At 42.0% G+C, this 17,118-nt stretch overlaps 1 protein-coding gene across 1 annotated transcript in view; it reads left to right on the plus strand.

The window, feature by feature from the left end:
• The first annotated feature begins 7,620 nt into the window (after positions 1 to 7,620).
• The window catches only part of DHX9 (DExH-box helicase 9), a 59,194-nt gene continuing 49,696 nt past the window's right edge, over positions 7,621 to 17,118 (plus strand). Inside the window, exons 1-5 of the mRNA XM_067535219.1 lie at positions 7,621 to 7,699; positions 8,148 to 9,208; positions 14,410 to 14,550; positions 16,643 to 16,760; positions 16,985 to 17,097. Coding sequence (XP_067391320.1) covers positions 9,098 to 9,208; positions 14,410 to 14,550; positions 16,643 to 16,760; positions 16,985 to 17,097 — 483 coding nt within the window. The 5' untranslated portion in view covers positions 7,621 to 7,699; positions 8,148 to 9,097. The remainder of the gene's footprint in view (positions 7,700 to 8,147; positions 9,209 to 14,409; positions 14,551 to 16,642; positions 16,761 to 16,984; positions 17,098 to 17,118) is intronic.

Consider the following 17,118-nt stretch of genomic DNA (forward strand, 5'->3'; position numbering starts at 1 on the left):
TTAAATTGGGTTTACTTGTGAAAATTTATTGTTTAACATGTCAGTGAAATTTTTATATATTTTCTTACAGTGATCATAAAAGCATTCTTTAAAACCTTTTGTCTCTTTTTCGTTTTTAGAAAAATGCTCTAGAGGGGGCAGAGATGGACGGAGGAGGGAGGGGGGACTGTGTTCTAGTCTCTCAACATTTACCTTTACCCCTCCGTGCTCCTTCAGAAGAATTATTGTAGGGCTAGATGCTGGAAGCAAGAGAGAGCTTTGCTGGTGCTTAAACTGTGCCTCAGCTCCCTGACACACCCGTCAGTCAGCCTTACCTGCAAACTCCGTGAGACTCTGCCAGTCTAAATCTTGGCTTGTAGGTAACATTCAGTGAACCCCAGTTACCGAGCTTCCCAGAGATGTCTCTGCAGTGCCCAGTTCCTCTCACTGGACGCCCCCAGAAATTAAGTCTGTTGTATCCAAAGATACAGTATACACACCAGCCTTTTAGTTCATCTGAGGATTAAGCTGTGTTCTCAGCTGAACTAGCAGTATTTTATATCCCAACCCCACTTCTTTTACTGCTACAGCTAGTTGGCAATTTTCCATCGGAATTATTTTCTGACAAAATGCAGTTTCTGTAAAAAAAATAAAATTTTTCCCATGCTTAAATTATTTTTATTGGGAAAACTTGAAATTAAATATTTTATTTTGTGTTCATTTGACCCAAATTGGACTAGTTTGTTTTATAGAACTATCCTGAAACATTTTGTTTTAAATAAGTTTAAAAAACCAAAAATACTAGACTGTATTTTTCCTTTTTAAGTGCATTGCCTTATGGAAGTTGTGAAGTGAGCCCCTATTGTTTCCTTGGGGCCAGGCTCCCTAGCTAGATGACCTCTCCCCTGATGCACCTTGCTGCTTGTCAGCTGGATATGTTTTGCATGGTGGAAGACACTATCTTCCAGAGAGCCCAGCCCATAGAAAACAATGGGGGGGGTCTGAGCTTCAGCTGCCATAAAACAGTGTACTGATAGAGAAAGGCTGCTTCATATTGCATTAAATAAAATGAAACCCTTTGGTGAAATCAATGTTGAAACATTTAGATCAAAATGTTTTGACATTTCCCACTCAATTTTTTTAATGGCTGGTCTGCAAAATAATTTCAACTTTTTATCTCAAGTTGGGATAAAAACAAATGGTGGAGTGTCTGGCAGGATAGAAATTCTGAAATGTTCTCAGCTCTACGTAGCACGGGCTAGTACTGGTGTAGCAGGGGCTACAAATCACAGTACTAGCTCTGAATTTGGTTTTCAACTTGAACTAAAACCACAAAAGTAAAAAAATCATTTTCCTGCCCTGGTATTATTGAATCAGTCAAATTAGAAGTATTTATAGTCTGAGTATCAGCTTCAACAATGGAACCCCACAAACAACTATATACAAGAAACCCACAGATCACCACACCTACAGTCATAGATTCAGTAAGCATCCCAAACACACCAAAAAATCTTATCTATAGCCAGGCACAGAATATATCACAGAATATGGTCCAAGGAGAAAGTCTGGGATATACATTATTTGTGCAGGCGTAAATACCTGCCCTTTCCTGGTTACTATGCGGCCAGTCCGCCGTCCAATCTAGTATTCAGTAGCTAAGATAATCTAAAATCAAGATCTAACCTATAAGTAATATTTATTATTCAATTAATTTTAAAATTAAATTAAATTACATGAAAGGACAGTTAAACATAGTCAATAGGTCAATAGTATGAAAACTAAAGCCCATTGATAAAATTTAAAATATGGAGAATAAATATATCTATATCTAAAATATATCTAAAATCCACAGGATACACGAAATGAATGTTCGGGTTCACTGTTTATCGCTAAAAAGAGCCAACATATCCGTCGTAGCATACATAGCAAGTCTGCACACACTTTCTTTAAAACTTTTAAATTTATCAATACCTAAAATTTTAAAAATTTCATCATTTCTTTCACTCCATTTACCTCTCGCCCCAACCACAAATCCAAAGAAGTGGATGATCTTCCCACCAGTGAGCTGCAGCACCTCCTCCTCCAACTCAGAGTAGTATGCCTCCTTCTCAATGTGGGCTGCCTCCACACCGTCAGCGTTGTCTTCCCATCTAACTGTGACATCCACAACGGCTACCACTCCTTCCTTTTCAATAATGAGGTCGGGTTTTCTCAACTTCCCTTCTTTATTATGAAGGTAAGGTTCAATCCAAATTTTACATCCTTTATTTCCTACTTTATCAATTAGTGCTTTAACTATTCTATTATGTCTTTTAATTCTTGCTTCTTTCATTTTTATGCACTGACCAGAGATATGAGGAATTGTCTCTTTGACCTTACCACACCATCTACATAACCCTTCCTCCATCTTCTGTCCTCTTGCTAGAGCTTCCCTGGTGGGAAAAACATTCGCTCTCGTTTGCAATGCCGCAATCAGAGAGGAGGACCTGGCCAAGCAAGGATATTTTAAAAACGAATTACTAATACAATCATTTTTTAAATATTTAATACCAATTCCCTGACATCTTAAATTACTCCATTTTAAAAACTCTTCATCTCTCCACATTTTAGGATTAGCCGTTTTAGCACTATATATTAAAATTTTCTCCACTAAATTTTCCCCAGCATATAAAAACGAGAAATCTATTCAATCATCTTTGGAGACAATATGTCTCCTCCATTTACGAATTAACGTTTGGAATTTGGGTACTACATTTTGTAACTGCTAAACCCCCATCTCTAGTTCTAGCATAAAATAGCCCGTCAGTTGTACACTGGGGAAGATGTAAAATCTTTTTAAGAGTGTTCCTAACTAAAACATCTAATTCATTTAACATATAAAGTGGCGGCTCGATTAAAAGTAATTCATAAAAAACTCTCGTTAAAATGTAAACTTTTAAAATTATCAATTTCTGCGCAGGTTTTAACGGAGCCTTACATAAACTTTCACACCAATCAATTAATTTTTCCTTAGGGGAATTATTAGCCACTCCCACCCATGGATCTATTCTTGCACCTAGATATCTTTCAGACTCACCAGGTTGAATATAATCAATTAATTCATCACCTAATCCCCATTTATCTTTTGGGTTGATAACATATGTTCCCATGCTTGGGAAAATATGAAAGCCCTTTGTCTTTTTAACATTTACTTTTAAACTTGAATTTTTACAAAACTGATTAAGAATTTTTAAATTCTTAACCATCCCCTTATAGGACCTACTTAATATAGCGATATCGTCGGCAAAGGCCAATGAAGTTATCTTTCTACCCTGCACTATAAAACCATCTCCTTCATCTTCCAATTTATATAAAAGAGGGTCCATGGCTATATTAAATAAAATAGGGGAGAGCGGGTCACCTTGCTTAACTCCACTCTTAATTAAAATAGGTTCTGTCTTATCCTCACCAACACTAATTTCAGTGTAGCAATCTGTATACAAATCCTTTACAATATCAATAAAACTCTCTGATATCCCAAATCTCTTTAACCCCTTTAAAATGTGACCATGGCCAACCGAATCAAATGCCTTAGCAAGATCAATAAAAACAACAGCTATTTCGTCTTTATTTTTCTTGGCCCCTTTAATTAACTTTTCTAAAATCGATATATTTTCCTCACAGCCAGAGGCTGCGATAAAACCTTTTTGTCTGGGGCATAATTTAACAGCACTTGATAATCTTTTAGCTAAAATTTTTGTATACAACCTATTCCAAATCGAACCAATAGTCAATGGCCTCCAAGATGATATTTTCTTCAACTCTTGTGGATCCTTGACTTTAGGAATTAGGATTGTACGATTGCCTTTAAAACACTCTGGAATCTGTCTATTTAAAAACCAAATATTAAAAATCCTTACTAAAATCCTACTGTCTAAATTATAAATATCCCATAAATCCTTAACCTTAATTCCATCTGGTCCAGGAGCCCTACTATTATCAATCTCTCTTAAGGCTTCTCTAATTTCATCAATTGATAAAGGCCAATTTAAAATTTCATTATCTACCACTTCTTTTACTTTTGGCCATCCTCTGGTATTCCCATGTCCTTCTCTACCCAAAATTTATTTATAATAGGTTTCAATCTCCTTAACTGCTATCTTACATGTCGCTTTATCAAGTTCTCCCATAATGATCCTAGCCAACCTTTTCTTATCTTTTTCAAAGAGGGTTTGATAGAATCTAAATTTAGCTTTTCTCCCAGCATATTTTCTATTTCTATTATATTTATCAGGAGGCTTACCCACTTTTCTTCCTTGTTTCCCATTATCATTCTGTATATTATTTTCTTTATTATTTTCCAAATTCTCTACATCTTCATGAGGAGAGTTCATCAACAATTTACATAATTCCTCAAATAATCCCCAACCTTCTGCTACAGTGGCAGAAGCATTTAATTGCTGTTCAATAAAATCCAATTTCTCTAAAATACGAGCCCCATTACACCTAACTCCTGTTAAAAACCTATCAATTAAAATTTTATCTTTTAAAGGTTTAATTTTCTCACGTGGAGGAATATCTTCTAAAATATCTCCCATCCCGCCCTCTTCCCATAAAACCATAGAATCTTCATCCTTTTTAACCTTATTCTTGGCCAGGTCCCTCCTCTTATCTGATATTTGCTTATTTGTTTTTGTTTTTAATTCACTTTCTATACACTTATTAATATTTCTAATCCCTGCATATTTTATTTCAAGCTGAATCAATAATTCAATTTCCTCTTCTGTCCATACCCGAGAGCGACTTGTTTTCCCAACCACTCTAGCTTCCTTTCTTTCCTCATTCCTCACCGCAGGATGCCTATGTCTGATGTGTTGACTCCGCCCCGAGCAAGTGTAGAAGGCAGACCCATAGACCGTGCAGGCATACTTCTTCTCTGAGTTATCCACCTCCTTGGGCCTGCACTTGGGGTAGTGGCAAGCTATGTTATGGAACTGCGAATATTTACCACATTTTTTGCAAATAACTCTTATTGAAGTGCTTTTATGTACATTATTTATATGCTTCGCCCATTTACCGAAACTAGCTAAAATTTGTGAACATATAGGGCAATTAAAACAATCTACGGGATATTCTAAATAAAATATTCCCTCTTTAAATGAACTACTCTCTTTAAAACTAGCTGTATTCATAAAATTTGTATTAAAATTATCTCCTAAAATATTTCTTCTATTTTCCATAGAATCATGTTGTAAATTATTAAAATTGGTATTATTATTATTAAGATTATTAAATTCTATTAAATATGGATCATCAAAAGAATCTAAATATTTGTCATAAAAGCTAGATTTAGAATCGATTATCTTAAGGTCACTATATAAAATGCACTTAAAGCTACCTTCACCAAACAAGGACACACTCCCTCAGAGAAGTAGATCGTATCATGGAATTGGCCACCCAAATACCCTGACAGAATCAGCTTCAATACAGAAATAAACCCTTCTGTGACTGCACACCTCTAGTTGTCACCTATCACTGCACCCTGGAATCCATACAGGGTATCATCAAACTAGTACAAACCATACATGATATGGACTCCATCCTGAAATAAACCTTTTCTGAACTTCCACTTCTGGCCTACAAACAACCACCAACCTCTCCAAGCAAATCATCAGAAGCAAGCACCCCATAGACCAAGACACACCAAATCAAAGCAGCACCAGACTCTGCCAGAACAACAGATGCTACACCTGTGGACTTATCTCCACTGCTACAATGATCAACACCATCCACAACATGCCTTTCAAGATCTATAGGTCCTACATATACCTATCACAACAGTGGTATAATTCATCCAATGCACTAAATGCCCCCAATAACAATTATGTGGGTGAAACCAGACAATCACTATGCTCTCGAACTCACAGGAAAATGATAAAAGACAAAAACAACCTATCACCTGTGGGTGAACACTTTTCACAAAGTGATCACTCTATATCTGATCTATTATCCTCAAAGGAAAACTGCAAAACACTTCCAAAAGGTGAGCTAGGGAGTTTAAAATCACAACTCTGCTAGACATCAAAATTCATGGACTGAACCAGAGATCTAGTATTTATGGCTTATTACAACAATCTGTAACCCACTACCTCCCTCTTTTTGTCCTATGACTGCAGAGGTGTTAGCAGGCCACTCTACCTTAAATGGTCCCTTGCAGTATGTGCTAGCTACTTATGCTAAACAATGGACTGCTCCATCTTGCATTTTGCTATGAGTTCCTTTCCCACAGTCCCGACAAGCTCTGTGGCTCAAAAGTTTGTCTCATCAGCAGAAGTTTGCCCAATAAAATATATTACCAATACCCACCTTATCTCTAGTATCTGAGGTGGAGCCAGAAATTCTATATATAGGACTGTATTTTTTCCTCTCAGATAGCAAAAGGTCAAAAGTGGTTTCTATCAATTGTTCACCTTAGCATAGTTCACTCCCTGATAACATTTGGTCCCTGCCACCTCTTTAATCCCAAGGATCTGGATGTTCTTGCTTTTGTTTGGTGTTCTAAAATGTCTAGCAAAAGTACAAAATGTTACTAAATGAACTAGGCAGCAGGTTTAAAATGAACAAAAGGAATTATTTCTTCACACAATGCAGAGTCAAACTGTGGAATTCTTTGACAGAGGATATTGTGAAGGCCAAGACTATAACAGGGTTTGAAAAATAACTAGATAAAGTCATGGAGGATAGGTTCATCAATGGCTATTAGCCAGGATGGGCAGGAATGCAAAACCATGCTCTGAAGTGTCCCTAACCTGTTTGCCAAAAGCTGGGAATGGGCAACAGGGTATGGATCACGTGGTGATTACCTGTTCTGTTCATTCCCTCTGAAGCACCTGGCTTTGGCCACTGTTGGAAGACAGGATACTGAGCTAGCTGGACCATTGGTCTAATCCAGTATGGCCATTCTTATGTTCTTACAGAGACAAGGTAGGAGAGGTATTTAAAATGTGTAAATTCATCCTGTAGAATGTGCTTTCAACTCAATGAACATGTAACCATGCAGTTTAACTACATTAGCTGGAAGTTTCAGCCTCACTAAGCAAGGAGAGACAAACTTACCCTGAGTGTCACAGCTAAATACAAGGTGGAACACATCTGTGACACTGAGTATGTTCCCCAGACCTGAATAAAAACTCTGTGTAAGCTCCAAAATTGTCTCCCTCACCAATAGAAGTTGGTCCAATAAAAGGTATCACCCCACCCACCTTGTCTCTCTAATAGCCTAGGATAGACAGGGCTACACTAACTGCATATAGCTAAAGTACTGCATTTTCCTTGCTTAGTGAGGCTGAAACTTCCAATTAATGTGCTTAACCAGCATGGTTACATGTGGTCCATTGAGTTGAAAGGCCATTCCACAGGATGCAGTTGCAAGTTTTAAATATACCACTAAAGTACTGTTCTACCAACTTTGGTTTTCCTCCTACTCCTCCCGAGTGACTGACCACCACTCTGGCCCCGGCAAAGTATTTAAGCATGTACTTAACTTTAAGTGAGTGGATAGTCTTACTGACCTCAATGGGTCTACTCTCTTGCTTAATAAATTAATAGTTAATTTAATAATTAAAAGCTTAATAATTAAGTGTGTGTGTCAGTGCTTTGATGGATCAAGGCTAGATTGCTCAGCTTCTTGCAGGATTGAGTTCTTACTGCACCTCATTGTCGGACTTTTTCCCCGTGAAAGGTGACCAGAAATTTTAGCTTTAGCGAGTCTCAGTTTTGTAAGGCGCCCTGCCCTGGTTATGCTGAAACCCAGCTCTTCCTCTTGGTTTCCATATTGAAACTCAGCCCCAATGCCCCTTTACAGCAGCCTAGCCTCCCCCCACAGCAGCAGACTCTTCATCAACCTCTACTTAGGATGAAAAATGTTGTTGGTGGACACTTCGTTGGGACATTTATAATTTCCACCCTGCTTCTAAAATGCCTCCCACAGTTGTCTCAGTGTGGCAGTCCTGGCCCTGGGCCTGCACAGCTTGAACTCCTTAGTTTCCATCTCCGGTCTTTAACAGTGACCTTCCCTTTTTGTAAAAAATAATTAAGCTCCCCCCTTGTAGATGTATAAAGCAAGCCTGAAACCGGTTTAGCTCTTTGCAGGTTTTAATACAGCTTGCATTTTACATTGCAACTTGCAGGAAGACTAGGGCGAGATGTGGGTATGCCGTCTGCAGACTCCCTCCCAACCGGGACAGCAACGGTCGGACCCTTCCCAAGAGCCGGGGCAGCTTTAATTCGGATTATGAACTAACTGCTCCCTGAAGTTCCGTAAATGCAGCCAGCCCAGCCCAAGAAGAAGTGTCTGAATGAAGCTCCCGTCCCGTCTCCCTCCCCTTTCCGCTGGGGGCGGGAGCTCGTCTCCCTCCCGCCCACACCCCGATTGAGAGCAGCAGGGCCCCAGCGCTCCAAAAACCAAAGCGAAGCGAGCCCCGAAAGCCCCCGGCCGCAGTGTAGCACAGCAGGGCGGGGTCCCGGAGCCGCCCCGGGCCGTGCGAGCGGGGGCTGCTGCAAAAACTGCAAGGCGGGGCTAGGGCGTCTTGTTGACCGTGCACAATAAAATCCAGCAGCGGGAGAAGTCCCGGGGCTCCCCCGCCGCTCGGACGCTGGGAGTCCGGGACTGGCCATGCTGAGACTCTGGGGCCACTGCTGCCTCCCCCCCCAAAATCCCTGCATACGGCGGGGCGGAGAGTATTCAAAATGCGCATGCGCCCAGCAACCGCCATTTTGTGACGCTCGGCAATCAAGCCAGGCGCTTCACCCCTTTTAGCGCGGTGCCCGGGCAAAGCCGGGGAGAGCCTGTAGGGTAACGCCGGCGCAGCACCGAGTGGACAAGGAAGGAGCTTCTGCGCATGCGCGATAAGGAGGGGCTGAGGCAAGAAGGGACTCACAGGGCGCGTGGTGGCGCCGTTGCGTTGCGTGCGTTTTATTTGTGCGCATGCGCCGGGGCTGTGTTGTCCCTTGCGCACTTTCCAATCCCCCGCCTCCCCTCCTTGTTAGAGGAGCGCGCGCGGGGCTGCTGCTGCCCGCGAGCGAGAGGCGCTGAGAGCCGCGGCCGCGCTGTCCCTGTCCCTGCCTCAGAGCCCGCGCCATGGGGGACGTGAAGAACTTCCTGTACGCCTGGTGCGGCAAGAGGAAGGTGACGCCGACCTACGAGATCCGCGCCGTGGGCAACAAGAACCGGCAGAAGTTCACGTGCGAGGTGCGGGCCTGGGCGGGGGCTCGGGCGGGGCCCCCCTCGTCGGGGCGGGGCCGGCTCGGTCCTGGACTTGCCGGCACGGGCGGGGAGGGGGTGTAACGCCGGCGGCGGGGCCTGACCGCGCAGGAGCCAGGGGCGTGGCCGCGCAAACCGAAGTTAAGGGGCCGGTCAAGGATGCCGGGCCGGGCCGTCGCTCAGCGCCACCTGCACCCGCGCGCTGTGACCCGTCTGTGGTGCCCTGCTCAGGGCTCCCTCCGGCCTGGCTGCCCCACGCCAGGGAGAGGAGCAGCGTCTCAAGGGCCGTGTTGCTACCTCGCTTTACACCCTTTCTCCCCCCCCCCCAAAAAAAAGTAGGAGTGGTGCTAGGGTGGCTTCTCTTGCTAAGATCATTCTGTGTATTGTACCTGATTGCCGGCTGCCTTGGAAAATTCATTGATTTCCAACGAGTGACCTTAGTGGCATAATTAGCAAGTTTCTGCCATTTCCCATTTGTTGGCTGAGCAAAGCCAGCTCCTCCTCTCAACTGATCTGTAGAGCAAAGAACCGATTGAGGCAAGCAGCAACACTTCTGAGCATCACAAACCCCATTTCAGCCCTAGCTGCTGTCCTAATAAAGTCTTTAAAATGTTGACACCATGAATGATAGATAGACAGAAAAGAAGATGGAGGGGTGTGAGGTACACACAGCCTCTGACATGGTGCTGGGGAGAAGCTGACAGGTGCAGAGGAGCATGTGGTTTGAACAGAGACATCCTTTAAGGGAGGATCTATTAATGGAGATTCTCTGTATCCTAGTAAGGAGGAGAGGATAGAAGATAATGAAATATGGGTGGGATCCGATGAGAAACAGTCAAATGAAAAAATGTCTCATTCAGTTACATCACATAATGGCAGACAGCTAAAAAGTGACAATTTTTTAAAGTGCTTATATATGAATGCTAGAAGTCTAAATACTAAGATGGGTGAACTTAAGTGCCTCCTATTTAATGAGGATATTGATATAATAGGCATTACTAAAACTTGGGGGAATGAGGATAGTCAATGGACACAGTAATATGAGGGTACAAAAATATATCAGAAGGACAGAATAGGTTGTACTGGTGGAGGAGTGGCACTATGTGTGAAAGAAAGCATAGAGTCAAATGAAGTAAAAATCTTAAATGAACCAAACTGTACCATAGAATCTCTATGGTTAGTAATTCCATGCTTGAATAATAAGACTATAGCCATAGTGCTATACTGTTAACCACCTGACCAGGATTGTGATAGTGACTGTAAAGAGCTCAGGAAGATTAGAGGAGCTATAAAAATCAAAAACTCAGTGGGGAATTTCAACTGCAGTAGAACCTCAGAGTTAAGAACACTAGAGTTATGAACTGACCGATCAACCACACACCTCATTTGGAACCAGAAGTACACAATTAGATAGTGGGGGGGGGGAAGCAAATATGGTACTGCACAGTACTGTGTTAAACGTAAACTACTAAAAATATAAAGAGAAAGTTTTAAAAAAAGATTTGACAGGGTAAGGAAACTTTCTGTGCCTGTTTCATTTACATTAAAATGGTTAAAAGCAGCATTTTTCTTCTGCATGGTAAAGTTTCAAAGTTGTACTTAGTCAATGTTCAGTTGTAAACTTCTGAATGAACAACCATGATGTTTTGTTCCATTCCTGAGGTGTTTGTAACTCTAAGGTTCTACTATACCACCATATTGACTGGATACATGTCACCTCAGGATGGGATGCAGAGAAACCTTAATCAAATTGGCCTTAGGATGGGTTTCTTGACATCTTAAATGATTGTTTCTTGAAGCAGCTAGTCCTGGAGGAAACCACAAGAGGAGAGGCAATTCTTGATTTAGTCCTAAGAGGAGCATAGGATCTGGTTCAAGAGGTGATTATAGCTGAACCACTTGGTAAAGTGACCATAACGTAATAAAATTTACCATCCCTGGGGGAGAGGGGACACCAAAGCCCACCACGGTACCATTTAATTTAAAAAAGGAGAACAACACAAAAACGAGAAAGTTAAACAGAAATTAAAAGGTAAAGTGCCAAAAGTGAAATCCCTGCAAGCTGCCTGGAAATCTTTCAAAAGACACCATAATAGAGGATCAATTTAAATGCATACCCCCAAATTAAAAAACTGGACCAAAAAAGTGCCAATGTGGCTAAACAACAAAGTAAAAGAAGCAAAGCAATGGTTCCCAACCTGTTGCCTGTGGGGTCTTTCATAGTGGCCTGCCGCTCCCCTCCTGCTGATTAGAAGGGAGCCACTGACTAAGGACTCAGGCGGAGCGTGTTGCCACGGGGCTACAAGACTGGTGCAGGTTCCTTGCTACAGCTACGTGGATGGGAGATCAGTGTTCCCCTCCCCCTGGCTGTTGCAGGGAGCATGGCAAAGCACTCTGCCTGGATCCATAGGCGCTGGGGTCCCTGTTGGAGCCAGCAGCAGGGGAGCACTGATTTCCTGTCCCCTGGCTGCAGAAAGGAGACACTGCCTAGGGACCTAGTTGGAGTGCACAGGGCTACAGGATGCGTGGTTTCCCAGCTGCAACCAAGGGGACAGGATATCAGCAAGGAGGCAACCTCCTTTCTGAACTCCTTCCGTCTGGCTGGGTGGGGGGCACTGCTGGTGGAGCAGCCAGGATCTGCTGTGCTTGAGGAGGAGCAGGACTCTAAAAATCGGTGTCTTATGGTTTGGCCACTAAGCAGGCCACCCACTGTGACTTAGCTGCCAGGCCATGTGCTTCAGTGTGTAGTGACAGTCACTCATCTACACTAGTGCTTTGTCTGTGAGTGTGACAGACTGTGAGTAATTTGTAGGTGTAAAATAGTGAATGTAAAAATGAGCACAGTAGTATCAAAACGTTTACTTTAATATGTAATGATTTGTAGTCCTTAATGGTGTATATGTCAAAATATTTTTTATGAGTTGATAGACTGGTGGCCCTTCAGGGTTGTAAAAATGATATTTATGGCCCTCCAGCCAAAATTAGGAAGGCCAAAAAAGAATTTGAAGAACAGCTAGCCAAAGACTCAAAGTAACAGCAATTTTTTTTAAAGTATGTCAGAAGCAGGAAGCCTGCTGGGGCCACTGGATGATCGAGATGCTAAAAGAGCACTCAAGGAAGATAAGGCTATTGCGGCGAAATCTAATGAATACTTTGCGTTGGTCTTCACGGCTGAGGATGTGATGGAGATTCCTAAGCCTGAGCCATTCTTTTTAGGTGACATCTGAGGAACTGTCCCAGATTGAGGTGTCATTAGAGGAGGTTTTGGAACAAATTAATAAATTAAACAGTAATAAGTCATCAGGACCAGATGGTATCCACCCAAGAGTTCTGAAGGAACTCTCATGTGAAATTGCAGAACTACTAACCACTACTGTGGTATGTAACCTGTCATTTAAATCAGCTTCTCTACCAGATGCCTGGAGCATAGATAATGTGATGCCAATTTTAAAAAAAGGCTCCAGAGGCGATCTCGGCAATTAAAAGTTAGTAAGCCAAACTTCAGTTTTAGACAAATTGGTTGAAACTATAGTAAAGAACAGAATTATCAGACACACAGATGAACATGATCTGTTGAGGAAGAGTCAATATGGTTTTTGTAAAAGGAAATCATGCCTCACCAATATACTAGAATTCTTTGAGGGGATCAACAAGCTTGTGTACAAGGGTGATCCAGTGGATATAGTGCACTTAGATTTTCAGAAAGCCTTTAACAAGGTCCCTCATCAAAGGCTCTTAAGCAAAGTAAGCTGTCAACGGATAAGAAGGAAGGTCCTCTCCTGGATCAGTAACTGGTTAAAAGACAGTAAACAAAGGGTAGGAATAAATAGTCAGTTTTCAGAATAGAGAAAGGTAAATAGTGGTGTCCCCAACAGATCTGTACTGGGACCAGTACTATTCAACATAATCATAAATGATCTGGAAAAAGGAGTAAACAGTGAGGTGGCAAAATTTGCAGATGATACAAAACTCAAGATAGTAAAGACCAAAGCAGACTGCGAGGAGTTACAAAGGGATCTCACAAAACTGGGTGACTGAGCAACAAAAAGGCGGATGAAATTCAATGTTGATGAATGCAAAGTAATGCACATAGAAAAACATAATCCCAACCATACATATAAAATGATGAGGTCTAAATTAGCTGTTACCGCTCAAGAAATAAATCTTGGAATCATTGTGGATAGTTCTCTGAAAACATCCACTTGAGCAGCAGCAGCAGTCAAAAAAGCTAATAGAATGTTGGGAATCATTAGGAAAGGGATAGATAAGACAGAAAATATCATATTGCCTCTTTATAAATCCATAGTACATCCATATTTTGAATACTGCATGCAGATCTGGTCGCCCCATCTCAAAAAAGATATATTGGAATTGGAAAAGAGACAGAAAAGGGCAACAAAAATTATTAGGGGTATGAGAGGGCTTCCATATGAGGAGAGATTAATAAGACTGGGACTTTTCAGCTTGGAAAAGAGACAACAGGGGGATATGATAGAGCTTGATAAAATCATGATGGTGTGGAGAAAGTAAATAAGGAAGTGTTATTTATTCCTCATAACACAAGAACTAGGGGTCACCAAATGAAATTAATAGGTAGCAGGTTTAAAGTGAATAAAAGGAAGTATTCCTTCACACAGTGCACAGACAATGTGTCAAACTCTTTGCCAGAGGATGTTGTGAAGGCCAAGACTATAACAGGGTTAAAAAAAGAACTAGATAAGTTCATGGAGGATAGATCCATCAATGGCTATTAGCCAGGATGGGCAGGGATGCAAAACCGTGCCCTGAAGTGTCCCTAGCCTCTGTTTTACCAGAATCTGGGAATGTGCAACAGGATGGATCACTTGATGATTACCTGTGTTGTTCAATCCCTGTGAAGCACCTGGCATTGGCCACAGTCAGAAGACAGGATATTCGGCTTGATGGACCATTGGTCTGACCCAGTATTTGCTGTTCTTATGATAAAAAGCCAATAGCACTTAAAAAGTTGAGACCTGACTGTCAGCCATAGGGAGGATGCTCAGCCAGCAAGGGAGCCTGATGGAGAGGAGAATGAATATAAACAGCTGAGATTTTGTGTTTATTGAGAATCTATTGGAATTGGTTTGGTGTTCAGGTAGTGAGGTTTTGGTGCTGGAAACACTCACTTGCGCTGACTCTGAGAATCTTTTTTTTTTTTTTTGTCGCAGGTTCGGGTGGAAGGTTTTAACTACACTGGGATGGGCAATTCCACGAACAAGAAAGATGCACAGAGCAATGCTGCTAGGGACTTCCTTAATTACTTAGTTCGGTTGAATGAAATCAAGAGTGAAGAAATTCCAGCTTTAGGGGTAAGTGTCTTTGTTCCCATCTGTCATGTGGAAGGGGGGTTTGATTCTCTGGGGCGGTAACTTGTAATGCTGTGCTGGTAGGTGGGTTGTTAGCATCAGAGATTAAACCTGAGACCTCTGGGTCTAAATGCAGGAACCACTGCTCCTGGAAGGGGAAAGCCTGAGGTAAAAGACCCAGGCTTTAGCCAAGTTCATCAACTTCTGTAAACTTGGGCATCACTAAAGGAGATGATGCTACATTCAGAGGGTGTGGTTTACATGTGCAAGGGACAAGGTTCTCTTAGTCCAGCTATACTGGAGGAGATTGCAAGAGCTAGTCTCTTATGACTGCTATAATAGTTTACAGGCCATTTTTCAGCACTCTGTAATAAAACCAATAGTGGGTTTGAGGTCCTCTGCCACATCGCCCCGTTCCTGTAAAGCAGTGACTTTCTGCTGCTTTTGGGTCATCTTTCCCTTTGAATATCTCTGGCACTGGTTGTTGTGTGGCTAAGCAATTGCAGTGTGAGTGTGACAGGTATGTGTGTTTTATTTCTTTGCCACAGAACTCTGAATATCAGCTGTAAATTGATGGTAGTCTTGTCTTTTGGTCTGTTGCTCATAGCAGTCTAGACCCAGGCAAACAGTATTGTACTGTTTCTATCTGGTTAGAGCCTAGACCCCATAGTTGTGAAGATTATTTTTTAATGGAAGTTCATGATCAGAAGAAATTGATAGCTTTGATCATCCCATTCATTAAGAAAAGCTTCATGCTCATGACTGGTGAGTGAATTTTCATGCACGGTTGGCAGCACCTGAGAAAGCTGTGAGATGAAGTGTCATCTTATCCCTCTTTTATATGTGGGAAATTGAGGCAAAGAAAGATTAGGGTCAAGAGTATTTACTAATCTCGAGCACCCAGTTTGAGGCCCCTTGGACCTCACTTACCAGAATAGTTAGCATTATAAAACAGGCTCCCATTGACTACCAATCAGACCTGGGGGTCTCAAGTCAGGCATTCAGAAATTGAGGAACATTCACTTAGTGACCACCTGTGAAAAGTTTGGTTTAAATAACGTGCCTAATATCATGTAGGTACTCCGTGGCAGAGGCAGGGCTAGAATTTGTTTCTCCAGGCAGCATTCACCTGCCCTAACCATGAGACTATACTTATCTTCATTCAATCCCCTGCCTCATTCACTATGCACATTCCAATGGCACTGGCCAAGATGGCCATCCATCATACCAGGAAGAGGAAGTTGGACCAGGGGGTGCTTCTGATCCCTGATGAAGTCATGTATTGAGCAGAGTTCTTCTGGGCAATGTCGATTGACTCCTTGGACATCTTTGAGGCGCCATGGACACTGTCGGGGGTTCTTTGATTTTTTTCACCCTATGACTTTTGCTCCGACCCCTGCTTTTTCATTTGTTGGCCCCAGTATGCAGTTGTGGCCAGGGTTCACTGCCTTCCCCACCCTTGGGCTAAGGGGAAGGCCTTTAGCTATAGAAGGCTGAAGACTGCAGTGTCCTGGAATCTGCAATAGGTACACACTTTACAACTTCTACAGCAGATGAGGAAAGGTGTCTTACAAACAGATCTCCTTCACTACACAACTGTGATTCATTCCTAGAGCTAACTGAATGAGGCAGGGGTCCCATGGGAAAAATCATATGTGATTGTTTAATTAGACTATCATAATGCATATGCATAATGGGGCCTGAATTAAGGTTGTCTAGCTAACCTTAATTCTGGCATTCCTTAACTTTTGAATGCTTGATTTTTGCAGACTTAATGTTCTTTTAACAGTTTTTTGTGTGTAATTATACAGTGCATTCAGTGTATCTTGTTTATCGGATATAAGCCATGGACCATAAATTTGCATTTTTCCTGCCCCCTGAAGCAACTAGGAATGTTAAATTGTTGTTTCAGTAGGACATCTGAAAGAGTTTAAATACTCAGCAGTCAAGCTTTTTAAATGAAAGCTTGTGGTAGCACTGTGTAATACAAGCATGTCTCTAAATTGTATGACAGCTTTTCTGACTTGAGTATTGAAAAGTTCTGTCATTTTATATGAAGTTGGTGGCATATTCATGGGCTGTTGCCCTTCCCCAGGCAGGAGTTGTTGATGCTCCAGATGGAATAGTGCCTGGAGCAGGGGGAGATGCTGGTGTACGTGTTTCTACTCTGGGAGGACCTCTTCCTCCACATTTGGCTCTGAAGAATGAAACAGGTAAGATTTTGAATATCTGTAACCTACATATATATATTTTACATTGTAGTATCTTTGTCTCCTAGTTATTTTCTTTATGAAGAAACACACACAGAAATAACTGAGTATTTTTCAGGCATGTCTGGGAGAGGTTCAGATTTTTCTTTTTCCTCTTCAGAGCACCTGACCTCCCAGCATACATCTCCCAATTGTTCGGAGAGATGTTTACCTTTTCTTTTCCTTAGGTGGTGGCCCGGCTGCTGGAGTTGGAAGCTCTGGCTATGGTGGGGCTCAGTGGGACCGTGGAGCCAACCTGAAAGATTACTACTCAAGGAAGGAGGAGCAGGAGGCACAGGCTGTAAGTTGGCTTATCTAATTC

Source organism: Emydura macquarii, unplaced genomic scaffold (assembly GCF_026122565.2).
Source record: "Emydura macquarii macquarii isolate MOO-44397 ecotype Brisbane River unplaced genomic scaffold, CSIRO-AGI_Emac_v2 contig_3477, whole genome shotgun sequence".
In the NCBI taxonomy this organism is placed as follows: domain Eukaryota; kingdom Metazoa; phylum Chordata; order Testudines; family Chelidae; genus Emydura; species Emydura macquarii.